The 15,569-nt window shown below is 37.5% G+C and overlaps 1 protein-coding gene across 6 annotated transcripts in view; it reads left to right on the top strand.

Moving 5' to 3' along the window:
- Positions 1–15,569, top strand: part of NUBPL (NUBP iron-sulfur cluster assembly factor, mitochondrial) — a 333,446-nt gene that overhangs the window by 249,762 nt on the left and 68,115 nt on the right. For all 6 annotated transcript variants that reach the window (XM_067738373.1, XM_067738386.1, XM_067738380.1 and 3 more), the window contains one exon: positions 12,295–12,388. In XM_067738373.1, coding sequence (XP_067594474.1) covers positions 12,295–12,388 — 94 coding nt within the window. The remainder of the gene's footprint in view (positions 1–12,294; positions 12,389–15,569) is intronic.

Here is a 15,569-nt window from a genome sequence, read left to right as displayed (position 1 = left end):
GTCGGAAAGTGCTGAAGTTGATGAGATGGGAATTAGATTGTTTTACGTGTTTTTTTCACCCCCCTCTATCCTCAAACCTACTTCCAATCTATATCTGTATCACCTTCATCTCTATTCTTTCTCCATCCTTAATCCTTCTCAAAATGCTTTGTTAAACTTAGTTATAGCTAAAAGCTGCTGCATTGTTTAGTTTTCGCTAGGAAAAGTCACTTATGACAGTACATTTATTTTTTTTCTTCAGCTTTGTAGGTGGCAGGTCTACTTAACAGGAGCAAGATACAGGTCACTAAAATGTAGAAATTTAATTAATATATTCAAACAACAGATGTGATTTCTGCTCACTTCCTAGCCCTTATTTTTAGTCATTTACATCTTTTAAATTGTACTTTGACCCAGTGTTTTCATGCTTAATTTTTACTGGTAAAAATTTCCCTTTAATTTGCAAAAAGCCACTTAACTCAGCTTATGACATGTAAACATATGGAAAATATATTTTTAAATTACTTGTTCAGGTCATTTTGGAATGTGGTGACCTCAGAAATAGACAGATATTTTCCTAGCACCTGGTTAGAAGAGTAGACATGATAGGCTTATTGAGAGAAATTTTAATTTTGACTTGCATGCTATGACAAGCTTCTCTTTAAAGTAACTTTTTTCAATACAATACTACTATTTAATTATTTAATGTTTTTTAGAAAATCCGTAATTTCATTTCCTCTTCAGAAAGAAACCTCTATAAATCAGACAAAGGTATTTTTATTATCCATATTTGGCAGAGGCAAATCATTGGCAAATCATTTGATTTTGGAGTTACAGTTCCTTTATCTGTAAAATAAGGACATTGGACAAGATAATCTCTAGAGTCCCTCCTAGCTCTAAAATTCTCTGTTTATAACCATCGTAAGATGAGCTAACAGAGGCATAAAAAAGTTAAGCAGCTTGGATAAGTTCAAACAATGAATTAATAATAAAACCTTGATATGTGACTTTCTGACTGACCTATTTATTGACACTTTCACACAACCATTATGCCTGAAAGTGAAACTGCTGATTTCGTTCTTTCTTTACAGAAAACATATCAGTTAAAAAAAATTATGCTACAAATATAATCCTTTTTATTTTTCTAAAAGCTCAAATATATTTCTGTAGTCTCAAGTTAAATCCTTGGGATTTAATAGGTGCTTATTCATATTTTTAAAAGGAGGATGTCTTACAAATAGCGGTTCACATAGCAACAAAAGACAAATCAGAAAACAAAGCATATCTTAAGTTATGAAATATGAGTAATAAAGTAAGTCAAAAGTAAACCAATTTCACGTATAGCAAAAGAAAAAAATAGAAAAGATTCTTGTGACAATTTTCTTCTATGCTTTTATTTTATATTATTATTATTATTATTATTGTACAAATTATTCCACAATTTGTATCTGAGTGTGTGATAAGCATTGGAATGATTCGAGCTTTCTTTTGTTGGTTGAGTATATTTCAGTCATGAGTATTTTGTATTAGCTGGAAAATTGGATTAGATCTCTCGACCTTTAAGGGTTTGTGATTGAGTCCCCTCCCCACTCAACTTAGTGGTGGTTCCCTCAACAACTCTTCAGGAATGCATCTATTTTGTAAATTATGACATTTTATATAGATATAACACATTAATTCCTAGATGAGCCAGAACGAGGTATTTTAGGATGGCAGAGTAGATTGTAGTTCAAAACAAATTTAGATTTGAGTTCTTTGTAAATTTAAGCTAAATTTTCCATAAGAAATATGATCGTTCCATGAAATAAATGTGTTAAATATACCAATTTGCTTTTAGCTTTCTTGTTTTTATATAAAGTGCTCCCTTAAAAAAAATAGCTTGTTTTGATATTTTGTTGCTTTTGATAAGAATACTTTTTATTTACTTTTTTCTGTAAGCAAATCTCTCACAGATGTTTTTCAAGTTACATAAACAGGTCATGGTCACATTTTCTTTTTTTAAGTAGTTGGAAGGAACCTTAGTGATCATCTAATCTAAAACACTTTAACAGATGAGAAAATTGAGGGCCAGAGAGGTTAACTGGCTGACCCATGGTAATCTAGCTAATTAGTGATAAAAATGATTGGAATTTAGGTATGCCAATTTTCCACACTAGAATTCTTCTGTTTGATGAGTAGATATCTGGACTCTTATCTGTACCCAGCTAGATTCATAGTCTTGATTTTTACCAAACTCCTCCTTTCCAGTGCTGTTTTTTTTTAATCATAGTGATTAATGTCTGAATCAGAATTTGAAATCTGAAAGCTGCATTATAATAGCTCATACTTAAAATGTAACTGAATATGGAGCTACAGTTTCTCACAGTTGGTTTTCTATTCGATGTGAGTTAGATCTTTAAATTTTTAGAATAAAAATAGACGGTGGGTAGAATGATGGTTATTGACTTAAAACAAAACTAGAATTTAGTGGTGGATTATTGAAAGATAAAATATTCTTTTTTTTTTTTGCGGTACGCAGGCCTCTCACTGTTGTGGCCTCCAGATGCGCAGGCGCAGCAGCCATGGCTCATGGGCCCAGCTGCTCCGCGGCATGTGGGATCTTCCCAGACCGGGGCACGAACCCGTGTCCCCTCCATCAGCAGGTGGACTCTCAACCACTGTGCCACCAGGGAAGCCCCAAGACCATGCTTTAATATATAAAAGACTCTTAAAGGATCATGTAAGGAAAGAATACTGTGATATACCATTAAAAAATGCTCAGAAATAGAAGAAACATCTTTATAATTAACCAGGAAAATGGGAGGGGAAAAAAGGAAACAAATGATTCTTCTATTTCTTACTTATATTATCTAAGTAAATAATTTTCTGTGGGTCTGTAGTGTCTACTTTATATATGTATTTTATCATACTCTGAAAAAGTGTTGTAGTAAAGATCATTTGTTCTCTTTTAAAAAAATATTTATTTATTTATTTGGCTGTGCTGGGTCTTAGTTGCGGCACGCGGGATCTTCTTTGCGGCATGTGGGATCTATTAGTTGTGGCATGCAGGATCTAATTCCCAGGCCAGGGGTCGAACCTGGGCCCCCTGTATTTGGAGCATGGAATCTTAACCACTGGACCACCAGGGAAGTCTCATAAAGCTCATTTGTTCTTGGGGTTGTGGTAGCAGAAATCTTCAGGGGCTTGGAGAATAGTGACACTGCACCCAATTCTCTGGGAGACTTGGGAGCATGACTTGAGTCACACAGACCAGGATTTATATCCCATCTCCATCACTCACCATCAGCCTGGCCTTGGGCAATTTTCTTAACTTCTCTAATCCTGAATATTCTTATCTCTGTAAAATAAGAGATTATATTGCCCATTTTACAATGTTATGTAAATGTATCTACCCTATAATAGGCTCTCATTAACTGTTCATTTCCATTTGCACCCCTTTACCTGTTACCTGTAGACCCTTCCCCTCACCTCTTCCCTATTCATTAGCCAGTTTGACCTGATGGCCCGTAAGACTCAAATGTAGGACTCCAGGTCACAGGTAACTAGAGCTAAAGAAATAAGCTTGACTGGGACAGATCATCTCTAGCATGCAGTACTACACTGGGTAGACTGCTCTGCTGGAACATAGTGTCCCTCAAGTTCAGTAACATCTTTAAGAACCATCAAAGCCATTGGACAATGACTAGGAATCCTCTCTGGGGCTCCATGCAGCTTCTATGGCAGCTACCATCCTGCTCCTTCAGGACCTTGAATCCTCCCAAGTACAATATTTTTTCTAAGGATTTTTTTTTAAAGAGTATTATGGTTTTATAGTTTTCCTAATTAAAGGGAGTACCACACATCTAAATAATATTTTATAAACTGTCCCAGATTAGATTAATGAAGTGATTTGTTACTCCTACTTAAAAAAAAAAATTTGAAGCTTCAGCCTTTAGGTATATAGGGAGAGTTTTTATTTTTTAATTTCTTTTAGTAATTTTTAAAAATAAAAATATCATGATTCTCAGGCAAGTTTGTAATATTTTAGACCTTTTTGGTAGCAGTCGTATCCTTCACTAACATCTCCTTCCTAGGTGATGAACATCTGTGGCCTAAAGCAAGACTCTGGAGAATTTAGAGAGATGTTCTCATAATTAACTAAAATATTGTTACTTTTGTGATAACATCATTATTTTTATATTGTGAAGTTTTACTGTTTCAGTTGTACTATGGATTTACATGGGACGACTGTAGGCTAGCCTGGGAATTGGATAATCTTTTAAACATTATTTTAGAAACTAGGTACCAAAGATTGACCCATATATCAACTTTTGGGTAAGAAGTCCTCTGTGAATTGATGCTATCTCCAGGTTGTCAGGGTCAGTCTTGCTCTATATCTGCTAGAACAATTAAGGAAATGTGAGATGATGATAAAGGGAAAGATAAAGAGTAAAGTTTCTCTTTCTTTCTCAAAACATTACTGCTATCACATGGGTTGGTAGTGCCTTTGGAGGGATTTAGTCAAGAGGTTTTCCACCCCCACCCCCTTTTCCTACGGAAAGGAAGAAATTTTTTTTGTTTTATAAATCTATTTATTTGTTTTTATTTATTTTTGGCTGTGTTGGGTCTTCACTGCCACACGCGGGCTTTCTCTAGTTGCGGCAAGCGGGGGCTACTCTTTGTTGCTGTTCGCAGTCTCTAGGCGCGTGGGCTTTAGTAGTTGTGGTTTGTGGGCTCTAGAGCACAAGCTCAGTAGTTGTGGCGCACGGGCTTAGTTGCTACACGGCACGTGGGATCTTCACAGAACAGGGCTCGAGCCCTGCATTGGCAGGCAAATTCTTAACCACTGCTCCACCAGAGAAGTCCCAGAATGGAAGAAAGTTGAAAATGGATTAGAGAACTTTCATCCGAAAAAAATGAAAATATTAGGGAAGAACTTTTAGATCATTGTTGTAACTTAAATAATGTGTTTTCATCTTATAACTGGGTCAGCTGTTATCAAAATAGTCTCAAGGATAAGTTCATTATATTTTGTTGTGTCACTTATTTCCACAAGCCAGTAGGCCATCAACTCAAGTAGAAATTTTTTTGTTATTCAGATTTTTATTGTGGTATTTATATTTAAATAATTTCACCTTTATAGCAGTTTTCTTCTTGCAACTGAAATAAAATATTGCATGATTTTATGAATAAATCACTGGGCAGAGCAAAAAATATGGTTCAGACTTAATCCTATTTTGTGTTCTATTTTAGGTTTATATTTTATATAAAAGGTACCTCACATGGCAAAAAATTTAATTTTAGTAGTATAATAAAATTGTAAGGAGCAATCCACAAATGGGCAGAAGACCTAAATAGACATTTCTCCAAAGAAGATATACAGATTGCCAACAAACACATGAAAGAATGCTCAACACCACTAATCATTAGAGAAATGCAAATCAAAACTACAGTGAGGTCTCACCTCACACCAGTTAGAATGGCCACCATCAAAAAATCTACAAACAATAAATGCTGGAGAGAGTGTGGAGAAAAGGGAACCCTCTTACATTGCACTGTTGGTGGGAGTGTGACAGCCACTATGGAGAAAAGTATGGAGGTTCCTTAAAAACTAAAAATAGAACTACTGTACGACCCAGCAATCCCACTACTGGGCATATACCCTGAGAAGACCATAATTCAAAAAGAGTCATGTACCATAATGTTCACTGCAGCTCCATTTAGCTCTGTTTACAAGAGCCAGGACATAGAAGCAACCTAAGTGTCCATCGACAGATGAACAGATAAAGAAGATGTGGCACATATATACAATGGAATATTACTCAGCCATAAGAGGAAATGAAATTGAGTTATTTGTAGTGAGGTGGATGGACCTAGAGTCTGTCATACAGAGTGAAGTAAGTCAGAAAGAGAAAGACAAATACCGTATGCTAAGACATATATATGGAATCTAAAAAAAAAAAAAAAAAGATTATGAAGAACCTAGGGGCAGGACAGGAATAAAGACACAGATGTAGAGAATGGACTTGAGGATGCAGGGAGGGGGAAGGGTAAGCTGGGACAAAGTGAGAGAGTGGCATGGACTTATATATACTACCAAATGTAAAATAGATAGCTAGTGGGAAGCAACCACATAGCACAGGAAGATCAGCTCGGTGCTTTGTGACCACCTAGACGAGTGGGATAGGGAGGGTGGGAGGGAGACGCAAGAGGGAGCAGATATGGGAATATATGTATACGTATAGCTGATTCGCTTTGTTATAAAGCAGAAACTAACACACTATTGTAAAGCATTTATACTCAAATAAAGAAGTTTAAAAAGAAAAAGAAAAAAAATTGTAAGGAGCAACTTGACTCAGAATCAGTCAGTGGTTATTGATTGAACACTGAACACTGGTTCATTAGAGAGGGGATTGGCTGTGGAAAGGGAGTCTGGAGATGTATAAAGAATGGGTTCGTCTGTCAGGAAGCTTACACTGAAGTTGGGGAGATAATTTTGTATAAAAATAATTACCGTAGAATTCTTAGAGCTTGAAGACCCATTCAAACCTTGGAAATTAGTTGAATCAAAAATCCTAGGAGCTTGATGATTTGCCTGACATATTTGTCCACGGGCCTGAGACAAGGTTAGCTGCATCTCCTATGCCAGTAGTGGCATGGTTTCATGTCTGGGATTCTAAGCAAAGCACAGGTACACTGTTCTATTTGCTATTAGGGTTGAAACATGCCTAACAGTGGTTGGAGAACCAGGAAGTCAGGAACAGGTAGCAGGACTTAGGTACAGGATAGAAGTAGCAACAGATACAGACCAGGCCAGACAGACAGAGTCAGACATCAGGACACTACCTTGAGATCTACTAATTATGAGTCAAGTAGGCATAAGAGTCAAAACCAACTCTTCAGTGACTAATTAAGAGCAGACAGGAAGGAAAGAGGCAGTGTCTGGCTCAGCCCAACTTCCTTTAAGAATTTGCCCTCTCACTGATGGAATATTCTAAGTATTATATGAATGGGCTGCCGGGACACAGCCCACTTTTAAATTACTCAGTCTAGATTTTGTCCCATTTCTCCTGCTTTGTGATTCCTCTTTTCATTCTTAAGTTACCTTTTTCTTGCCCTCAGGAGTCTTGGCCACCACTTTGGCTCTAGCAGGTTATAGCTCTGCCTCTCTTTCTTGGCAGTGATTTTCCTCCCTGATTCCACAGGGGCCCAGGGCCCATCCCTGCTGATATTGTTTTCACCTGGCTCACATTGACCTTGCTGACAGACCTGGGATAGCTGGGACACTCTGCCTTTGCTTTGGAAAAGCACATGTTGACCCTGTGGTACTTAAACGTGGCCTGTGTAGTGCTGATGATGGAGTCTGCTACCCTGGAGGTTGACTGTGGTACACTGCTCCCGCCAGCTGAGAAGCCAAAAATGGAATGCATCTATGGGCCCTTTCTTTTCAACACTTACAACTCAGCCACTTTGCACTTGTGCTCCTGGCATCCTCTGAAGCAAGGCCTGATAGCTTCTGCTTTGGTCAGCTTCTTAATAGAAGTATCCATGGAAGAAAGTGGTCCACCTTCTTTACCCATTCATAGCACCACACTCTTCATAACTGATGTCCTGATGTCTTCATAGCCTTATCTGTCCAAATATAAGACACACTTTTATCTCCCAGTCATTCCTCAGAAAAGAGGGAATTGCCTTTATTTGAGTTTTTGAGTTACCCTCAGATTATCAGGCATTATTCTGAATATAAAATACAAAGTATTGTTTGGAGAAGACATGTTGGCCTAAAATTACCCCAGTCAGTGTTAGTTTGGAATATTTTCCCTGTGTAAGGTTGACAAGAAAGAAATAAAAATAATTTAACAGAGATTTAGTAATTATTTTTTTAAATAAATTTATTTATTTATTTATGGCTGCATTGGGTCTTTGTTGCTGTGCGTGGGCTTTTTCTAGTTGCGGCGAGCGGGGGCTACTCTTTGTTGTGGTGCACAGGCTTCTCTTGTTGCGGAGCATGGGCTCTAGGTGCATGGGCTTCAGTAGTTGTGGCATGGGGGCGCAGTAGTTGTGGCTCACGGGCTTAGTTGCTCCGTGGCATGCGGGATCTTCCCGGACCAGGGCTCAAACCCATTTCCCCTGCATTGGCAGGCAGATTCTTAACCACTGTGCAACCAAGGAAGTCCCAGTAGTTATTTCTGATAGCATAAACTTCAAGTGTTGGTTGTCTTAATAAACAAAGAGAAAGAGCAGTAAAAAAAAAAAAGCAATACCATAGGTTGTGCTGTTATAGCAATTACAAATGCATATTTATAGGACACATGAAAAAACAGCTGTTCTAATGTTATATGAATAGCTTTGGACAAAAGCTCAGTGGCTACATTATATCAATATTTGGTTCCAGAAGTCCTGTATCTCAAACTCTTTAGAGGGGAATAAAGGTTATGTACTACTGTGTAAAAGAGGCATCTTGCACAAAGCCTCTGTTGGCAGACTCAGGTCTGAATGCTGCCCCTAATCTGTACCTCATCCCATCCTTCACAATTGCCCTGACCACTGGATTTTATTTTATTTTTTTACCCTCCCATTATGCTGTTTATGTCCCTCTTTAGATGTAATGCACATGTTTGATTTCCTGGCTGCACTGCTGAATTCTCTGCTGCAGCACTGCCTCCTTATCCACAGGGCATCTCTGAACTACCTTGGTAACTCCACTTCTAGACTGATTCAGTCTGTTCTGCTGGGATCCTTTGAGTCTGGAGCCTGAGAGGGAGCCAAGCAGGTTTTACTAGAGGTGGGGTTACCTTGAGGCTAATGAAGCTTAAGTTCAGGGTTCCACACTGTCATGGGCTCCTAAGAGATGCTGGGAGTTGTAGAGTGTTCTCAGTGGAGAGAAGAAGCCGGTTGCAGTCAGGAAGCATTTCTATGTAAGCATTTCTGTTGTTCAAGAGACCTCAGAGAAAGGAACTTGAATCTCTAAGGCTCCAGCATTTTATGATGATTTCTTGTACATTCTAAATAAATATTTACTTTTGTACCAAATTTTGCATTCCTAACTGCATTCTAATTCTTAGAGAAGACCACCCAAATTGTATATGGTTCAGGCCACACAAAATCTGGATCGGTCGCTTGGTTTTACTAAATGAGATACCTGGGTGTTTTGCTAGTACTTATTTCTCTATATTTAGTAATAAATAATTTATATGCATAAACAAACACTGAGAAGAATCTAGAGAATCCCTAAATCATTCTATAATCAATGCTTTGGTGATTATTTTGTAAGAGAACTGGAACTTCCTGGCAGCCAGTATATTTCAATATTAATATTAGTGAATGCTCTAAAACTGGAACTCAGATACTGACTTCAGTTCTGTTCAAGTCTGCAAGCCTTTGTGAAATGCCTACTATGTGAGATGAAGGTGTTGGTCCAGGTGTTTTTTTTTTTTCCCCCAGAAAGTTTGAATTCAGTTTGAGTCATTTGAAATTAATTGTCTTAACAGCGATATATTTTTAGTTCCTTGGAACCATAATAGCAGTTCTCTTTAAAGAAATAAGAAATTGGAGCCAATGTGATAAATATGATTAAATGCCAAAGAACAACAATGATAAATTGTTGGTACCAGTCATTTGATGTCCTCTGAAACAAAGAGACTTGTCAGTCTGCCAGTGCTAGGAATTTCAGTGCAGAGGATATAAAATGAAAAGTATCCTTTGTCTTTTTTGTAAATAGTTTCATAGATGATGGTCATGGGTAACTTAGGGGTAACTATTTTTCAAACCAAGAAACCCTATATTGAAAACGAACTACTTCATGTTCATCATTTCATCATTCTCTTAAAATGTGTCATTAAATCAGTGTCAAGCACTTATGTTTGAGAAATATTATAGAATTCCTAAAAGACATGTCAGTATATCATGACATATACTGATAAATGTGTTGAAGAAGGACACATTCAGAGAAGGAAAGAGACTGATGGTTGGGGGAAGTGCTATTTTAGAAAGGCTGTATTGTCTTCCTAGCTATCCCTTGAATGCGCCAAGCATATCCACATCTCAGGTCCTTTGCACTTGCTACTGCTTCTGCCTGGAATGCTTTCTGAGAATTGCATCAGTTATTTTTCTCACTTCACTCCAGGCTCTGACCACCCTGTCAAAAGTAGCATCTTCTACCACTCTATTCCTTTTCCCTCTTCTTCATGTGTTCCTCACCATCGGACCATGGGAACTGAAGAGACTCAAAGAAATTCTTTGATAAATCCTTAGCTGTCTGAACTCTTACTACTTGCCCTCTGAAATTCAGGAATTGAAGATTTTAAAACTATCTCTCTCTTTTTTTTCTAATTTTATTTCTTGGCCATGCTGTGTGGCATGTGAGATCTTAGTTCCCCCACCAGGGATCACACCTGTGCCCCCTGCACTGGAAGCACAGAGTCTTAACCACTGGACCACCAGGGAAGTCCCTAAAACTGTCTCTTGCTATTTGATCTGGATATATCCAAATCAGGAACCAAGTAATTTTGTGTAGTAAGGGGTACTTGTTTTCTTTGTAGCACTTGTCTTTGATTTGCTTGTCTTTCTGCCTGTTTATCTACCTGTCTTCGTCACTAAAACATTAGTTGCCTGGTGGCTGGGACTTTGTTTTTTTCACTGCTGTATCTTCATCACCTGGAACAGTGCCTGGCATCAATTCTCAGTAAATATGTGTTGAATAAATGTGTTAATACATGAATGAATCCATCTGACCCAATATCATCTAAATTTTAAAAATATGTGATTATATGGAAAAGGCTTATTTCACATTATTAAGTTTTAAGAAACAGGATATGGGATAATATACACAGTATGATTTACATTTAAAAATTTTTGAATCTTTGCATGTGTTTATTTATTTATTCATTTCTTGAAAGAAAACTTATTGAGCATCTCCTATGTATCCATTCTTTGTTACGTATTCTGTCATCTACAGTTTCATGAGGAGACAGATACTGAAATAACAGTAAATGAATGCCATCTTTCCCCCTGCACTGCTCTTCAGCTATGTTGATCTTTCGGTTTCTCTAACTTCTTTGCACAGGTTATATCATTATGTGCTTAATATCTGTCTCCCTCTGTATTGTAAATTCTGTGAGGCTAGGGACCGTGATACCATTTAATTATCAATACCTAGCTCAATGCCTAATATATAGTAGGTACTCAATAAACATTTGTTGGGTGAATGAATGAATGAACAAACAATTAAAAGAATTGTTCCTACATAGTAGGAACACCATATCTAATCTTTAATGGAAGTTATGGGAAGTAAATTTCAAGCTACGATCTAAAGAATGAGGAGGAATTAGCAAGTGAAGAAGACCAGGCAGAGGTTCTGAAGCTAAAACTTAGATTTTATCCTAAAAGCAATAGAAGAGTTTTAAGCAAAAAAGTGGCACTATCAAACCAATTTTCACTGGTGTTAGGAACACACTGTATGGGCAGTGCTAGACCAGAGAGATTGGTTGGGAGACTTTAGTGATAGATGCCTGTGGCCTATGTTTGGTTCTCGGCCATGCAGAAAGAGAGACATGGATACATTTGAGAGATTTTTAGAAGGCATAATCAGTAACTGGGGATAGCAAGGGAAAGGGAACAGTTAAGTATTATCCCAAGCCTTTGCCTTAGGTAACTAAGGGGATCCTAGGGCCTTTCACTGAAACTGGGGACTCAGAAGGAAGAACCACTTGAGGAGAAAAGAGCCTGAGGTACCCTTGAGCCCTATCTAATTGAGGCTGAGCATTAAGGACTTGGTTAAACAGCTGAATTTTCTAGATATAGATACTTAGAAAAGTGCCTGAAAAGAAATAATCAAAATGTTAATTTGGAACTCTAGGTATATTTCTAAAATTCTCTTATTAAGTTTTGGTTTTCATTATTAGTGTGTTTTATGAAGGAAAAATAATAAACTTAAAACAATTATATTAAGATCTGCTATAGGAAACACTGTACTAAAAACCACAAAGGACAAAAAGCTAAGACCTCCTTAGGTAAAATATGGGCTATTTTCAGTGAAAATAAATGAGTGGTCCTGAATAGAAGTCCATTGTGCAAGGGGTTCGCCATTATGGTATGTGTGTGTTTTGTGGTGTCATTTGAAAATTTAACCTTATTGGTCAGAAAAGTTCTGCTAGAGGCAAAGATTGTTTCTTCTTCATCCATTTATCAGCCCTCAGCACAGACCCTGGCATTTACTAATGGTTCAAGTGAAAGCTATTATTTTAGCTTTGTTATTAATTCATTTATTTTTGTTTATATCACTATTCACCACATTTGTTTATACAGTGATGTTATTTGTGTCATCTTGGTTTTTAGGTAGATTGGGGTCAACTGGACTATTTAGTTGTTGACATGCCACCAGGAACTGGAGATGTGCAGTTATCAGTCTCACAGAATATTCCTATTTCAGGTAACTCTTTTTTTTTTTTTTTTTGTAGTAAAATTGTTTCACAATGTTGTGTTAGTTTCTGCTGTACAATGAAATGAATCAGCTATATGCACACCCATATCCCCTCCCTATTGGAACTCCCACCCCCCCATCCCACCCATCTAGGTCATCACAGACCACCAAACTGAGCTCCCTGTGCTATATAAGGTTTCCACTAGCTATCTATTTTACACATGGTAGTGTATTTATGTCAAACCTAATCTCCCAGTTCGTCCCACCCTCCCCTTACCCCCGTGTCCACATGTCCGTTCTCTACGTCTGCATCTCTATTCCTGCCCTACAAATAGATTCATCTGTACCATTTTTCTAGATTCCATGTATATGCATTCATATATGATATTTGTTTTTCTCTTTCTGGTTTACTTCACTCTGTATGACAGACTCTAGGTCCATCCACATCTCTACAAAAGATCCAATTTCATTCCTTTTTATGGCTGAGTAATATTCCATTGTATATATGTGCCGCATCTTCCTTATCCATTCATCTGTCAATGGACACTTAGGTTGCTTCCATGTCCTGGCTATTGTAAATAGTGCTGCAGTGAACATTGTGGTACATGACTCTTTTTGATGTGGTTTTCTCAGGGTATATGCCCAGCAGGGGATTGCTGGGTCATATGGTAGTTCTATTTTTAGTTTTTTAAGAAACCTCCATATTGTTCTCCCTAGTGGCTGGATCAATTTACATTCCCACCAGCAGTGCAAGAGGGTTCCCTTTTCTCCACACCCTCTCCAGCATTTATTGTTTGTAGATTTTTTGATCATGGCCGTTCTGACTGGTGTGAGGTGATACCTCATTGTAGTTTTGATTTGCATTTGTCTAATAAATAGTGATGTTGAGCATCTTATTGGTGAAATTTAGGTCTTTGGCCCATTTTTTAACTGAGGTGTTTGTTTTTTTGATATTGAGCTCCATGAGCTGTTATATACTTTGGAGAGTAATCCTTTGTCCACTGATTCATTTGCAAATATTTTCTCCCAAACTGAGTGTTGTCTTTTCATCTTGTTTATGGATTCCTTTGCTGAGCAAAAGCTTTTAAGTTTCCTTAGGTCCCATATGTTTATTTTTGTTTTTATTTTCATTACTCTAGGAGGTGGGTAAAAAAGATCTTCCTGTAGTTTATGTCCAAGAGTGTTTTTCCTATGTTTTCCTCTAAGAGCTTTTTTTTTTTAACAACTTTATTGGAGTGTAATTGCTTTACAATGGTGTGTTAGTTTCTGCTTTATAACAAAGCGAATCAGCTATACATATACATATATCCCCACACCTCCTTCCTTTTGTGTCTCCCTCCTACCCTCCGTATCCCACCCCCTCTAGGTGGTCATAAAGCACTGAGATCATTACCCTGTGCTATGCGGCTGCTTCCCACTAGCTATCCATTTTACTTGTGGTACTGTATATATGTCCATGCCACTCTCTCACTTCATCCCAGCTTGCCCTTCCCGCTCCCCGTGTCCTCAAGTCCATTCTCTACGTCTGCATCTTTATTCCTGTCCTGCCCCTAGGTTCTTCAGAACCATTTTTTTTTTAGATTCCATATATATGTCTTAGCATACAGTATTTGTTTTTCTCTTTCTGACTTCACTCTGTATGACAGACTCTAGGTCCATCCACCTCACTACAAATAACTCAATTTCATTTCCTTTTATGGCTGAGTAATATTCCATTGTATATATGTGCCACATCTTCTTTATCCATTCATCTGTTGGTGGACACTTAGGTTCCTTCCATGTCCTGGCTCTTGTAAATAGAGCTTCAGTGAACATTGTGGTACATGGCTCTTTTTGAATTATAGTTTTCTCAGGGTATATGCCCAGTAGTGGGATTGCTGGGTCGTAGGGTAGTTCTATTTTTACTTTTTCAAGGAACCTCCATACTTTTCTCCATAGTGGCTGTGTCAATTTACATTCCCACCAACAGTGCAGTGTAAGAGGGTTCCCTTTTCTCCACACCCTCTCCAGCATTTATTTGTAGATTTTTTGATGATGGCCATTCTGACTGGTGTGAGGTGATACCTCATTGTAGTTTTGATTTGCATTTCTCTAATGATTAGTGATGTTGAGCATCCTTTCATGTGTTTTTTGGCAATCTGTATATCTTCTCTGGTGAAATGTCTGTTTAGGTCTTCTGCGCATTTTTCAATTGGGATGTTTGTTTTTTTGATACTGAGCTGCATGAGCTGCTTGTATATTTTGGAGATAATCCTTTGTCAGTTGCTTCATTAGCAAATATTTTTTCCCATTCCAGGGGTCGTCTTTTCATCTTATTTATGGTTTCCTTTGCTGTGCAAAAGCTTTTAAGTTTCATTAGGTCCCATTTGTTTATTTTTGTTTTTATTTCCATTTCTCTAGGAGGTGGTTCAAAAAGGATCTTGCAGTGATATATTTCATAGAGTGTTCTGCCTGTGTTTTCCTCCAAGAGTTTTATAGTGTCCAGTCTTATATTTGGGTATTTAATCCATTTTGAGTTTATTTTTGTGTATGGTGTTAGGGAGTGTTCTAATTTTATTCTTTTTCATGTAGCTGTCCAGTTTTCCCAGCACCACTTATTGAAGAGGCTGTCTTTTCTCCATTGTATGTTCTTGCCTCCTTTGTCATAAATTAGGTGACCATATGTGCGTGTGTTGATCTCCAAGCTTTCTATCCTGTTCCATTGATCTATATTTCTGTTTTTCTGCCAGTACCATACTATTTTGATTACTGTGGCTTTGTAGTATAATTTGAAGTTGGGGAGCCTGATTCCTCCAGCTCCGTTTATCTTTCTCAAGATTGCTTTGGCTTTTCGGGGTCTTTTGGGTTTCCATACAAATTGTAAAATTTTTTGTTCTAATTCTGTGAAGAATGCCATTGTTTGTTTGATAGGGATTGCACTGAATCTGTACATTGCTTTGGGTAGTATAGTCATTTTCACAATATTGATTCTTCGAATCCAAGAACATGGTATATTTCTCAGTGTGTTTATGTCATCTTTGATTTCTTTCATAAGTGTTTTATAGTTTTCTGATTACAAGTCTTTCACCTCCTTAGGTAGGTTTTTTCCTAGGTATTTTATTCTTTTTGTTGCAGTGGTAAATGGAAGCGTTTCCTTAATTTTTCTTTCTGATTTTTCATCATTAGTGTATAGGAATGCCAGATTTCTATG

The sequence above is a fragment of the Pseudorca crassidens genome, chromosome 1, assembly GCF_039906515.1.
Source record: "Pseudorca crassidens isolate mPseCra1 chromosome 1, mPseCra1.hap1, whole genome shotgun sequence".
Classification (NCBI taxonomy): domain Eukaryota; kingdom Metazoa; phylum Chordata; class Mammalia; order Artiodactyla; family Delphinidae; genus Pseudorca; species Pseudorca crassidens.
Note: the sequence above shows the minus strand (reverse complement) of the source record. Positions and strands in the feature narration are given on the sequence as shown.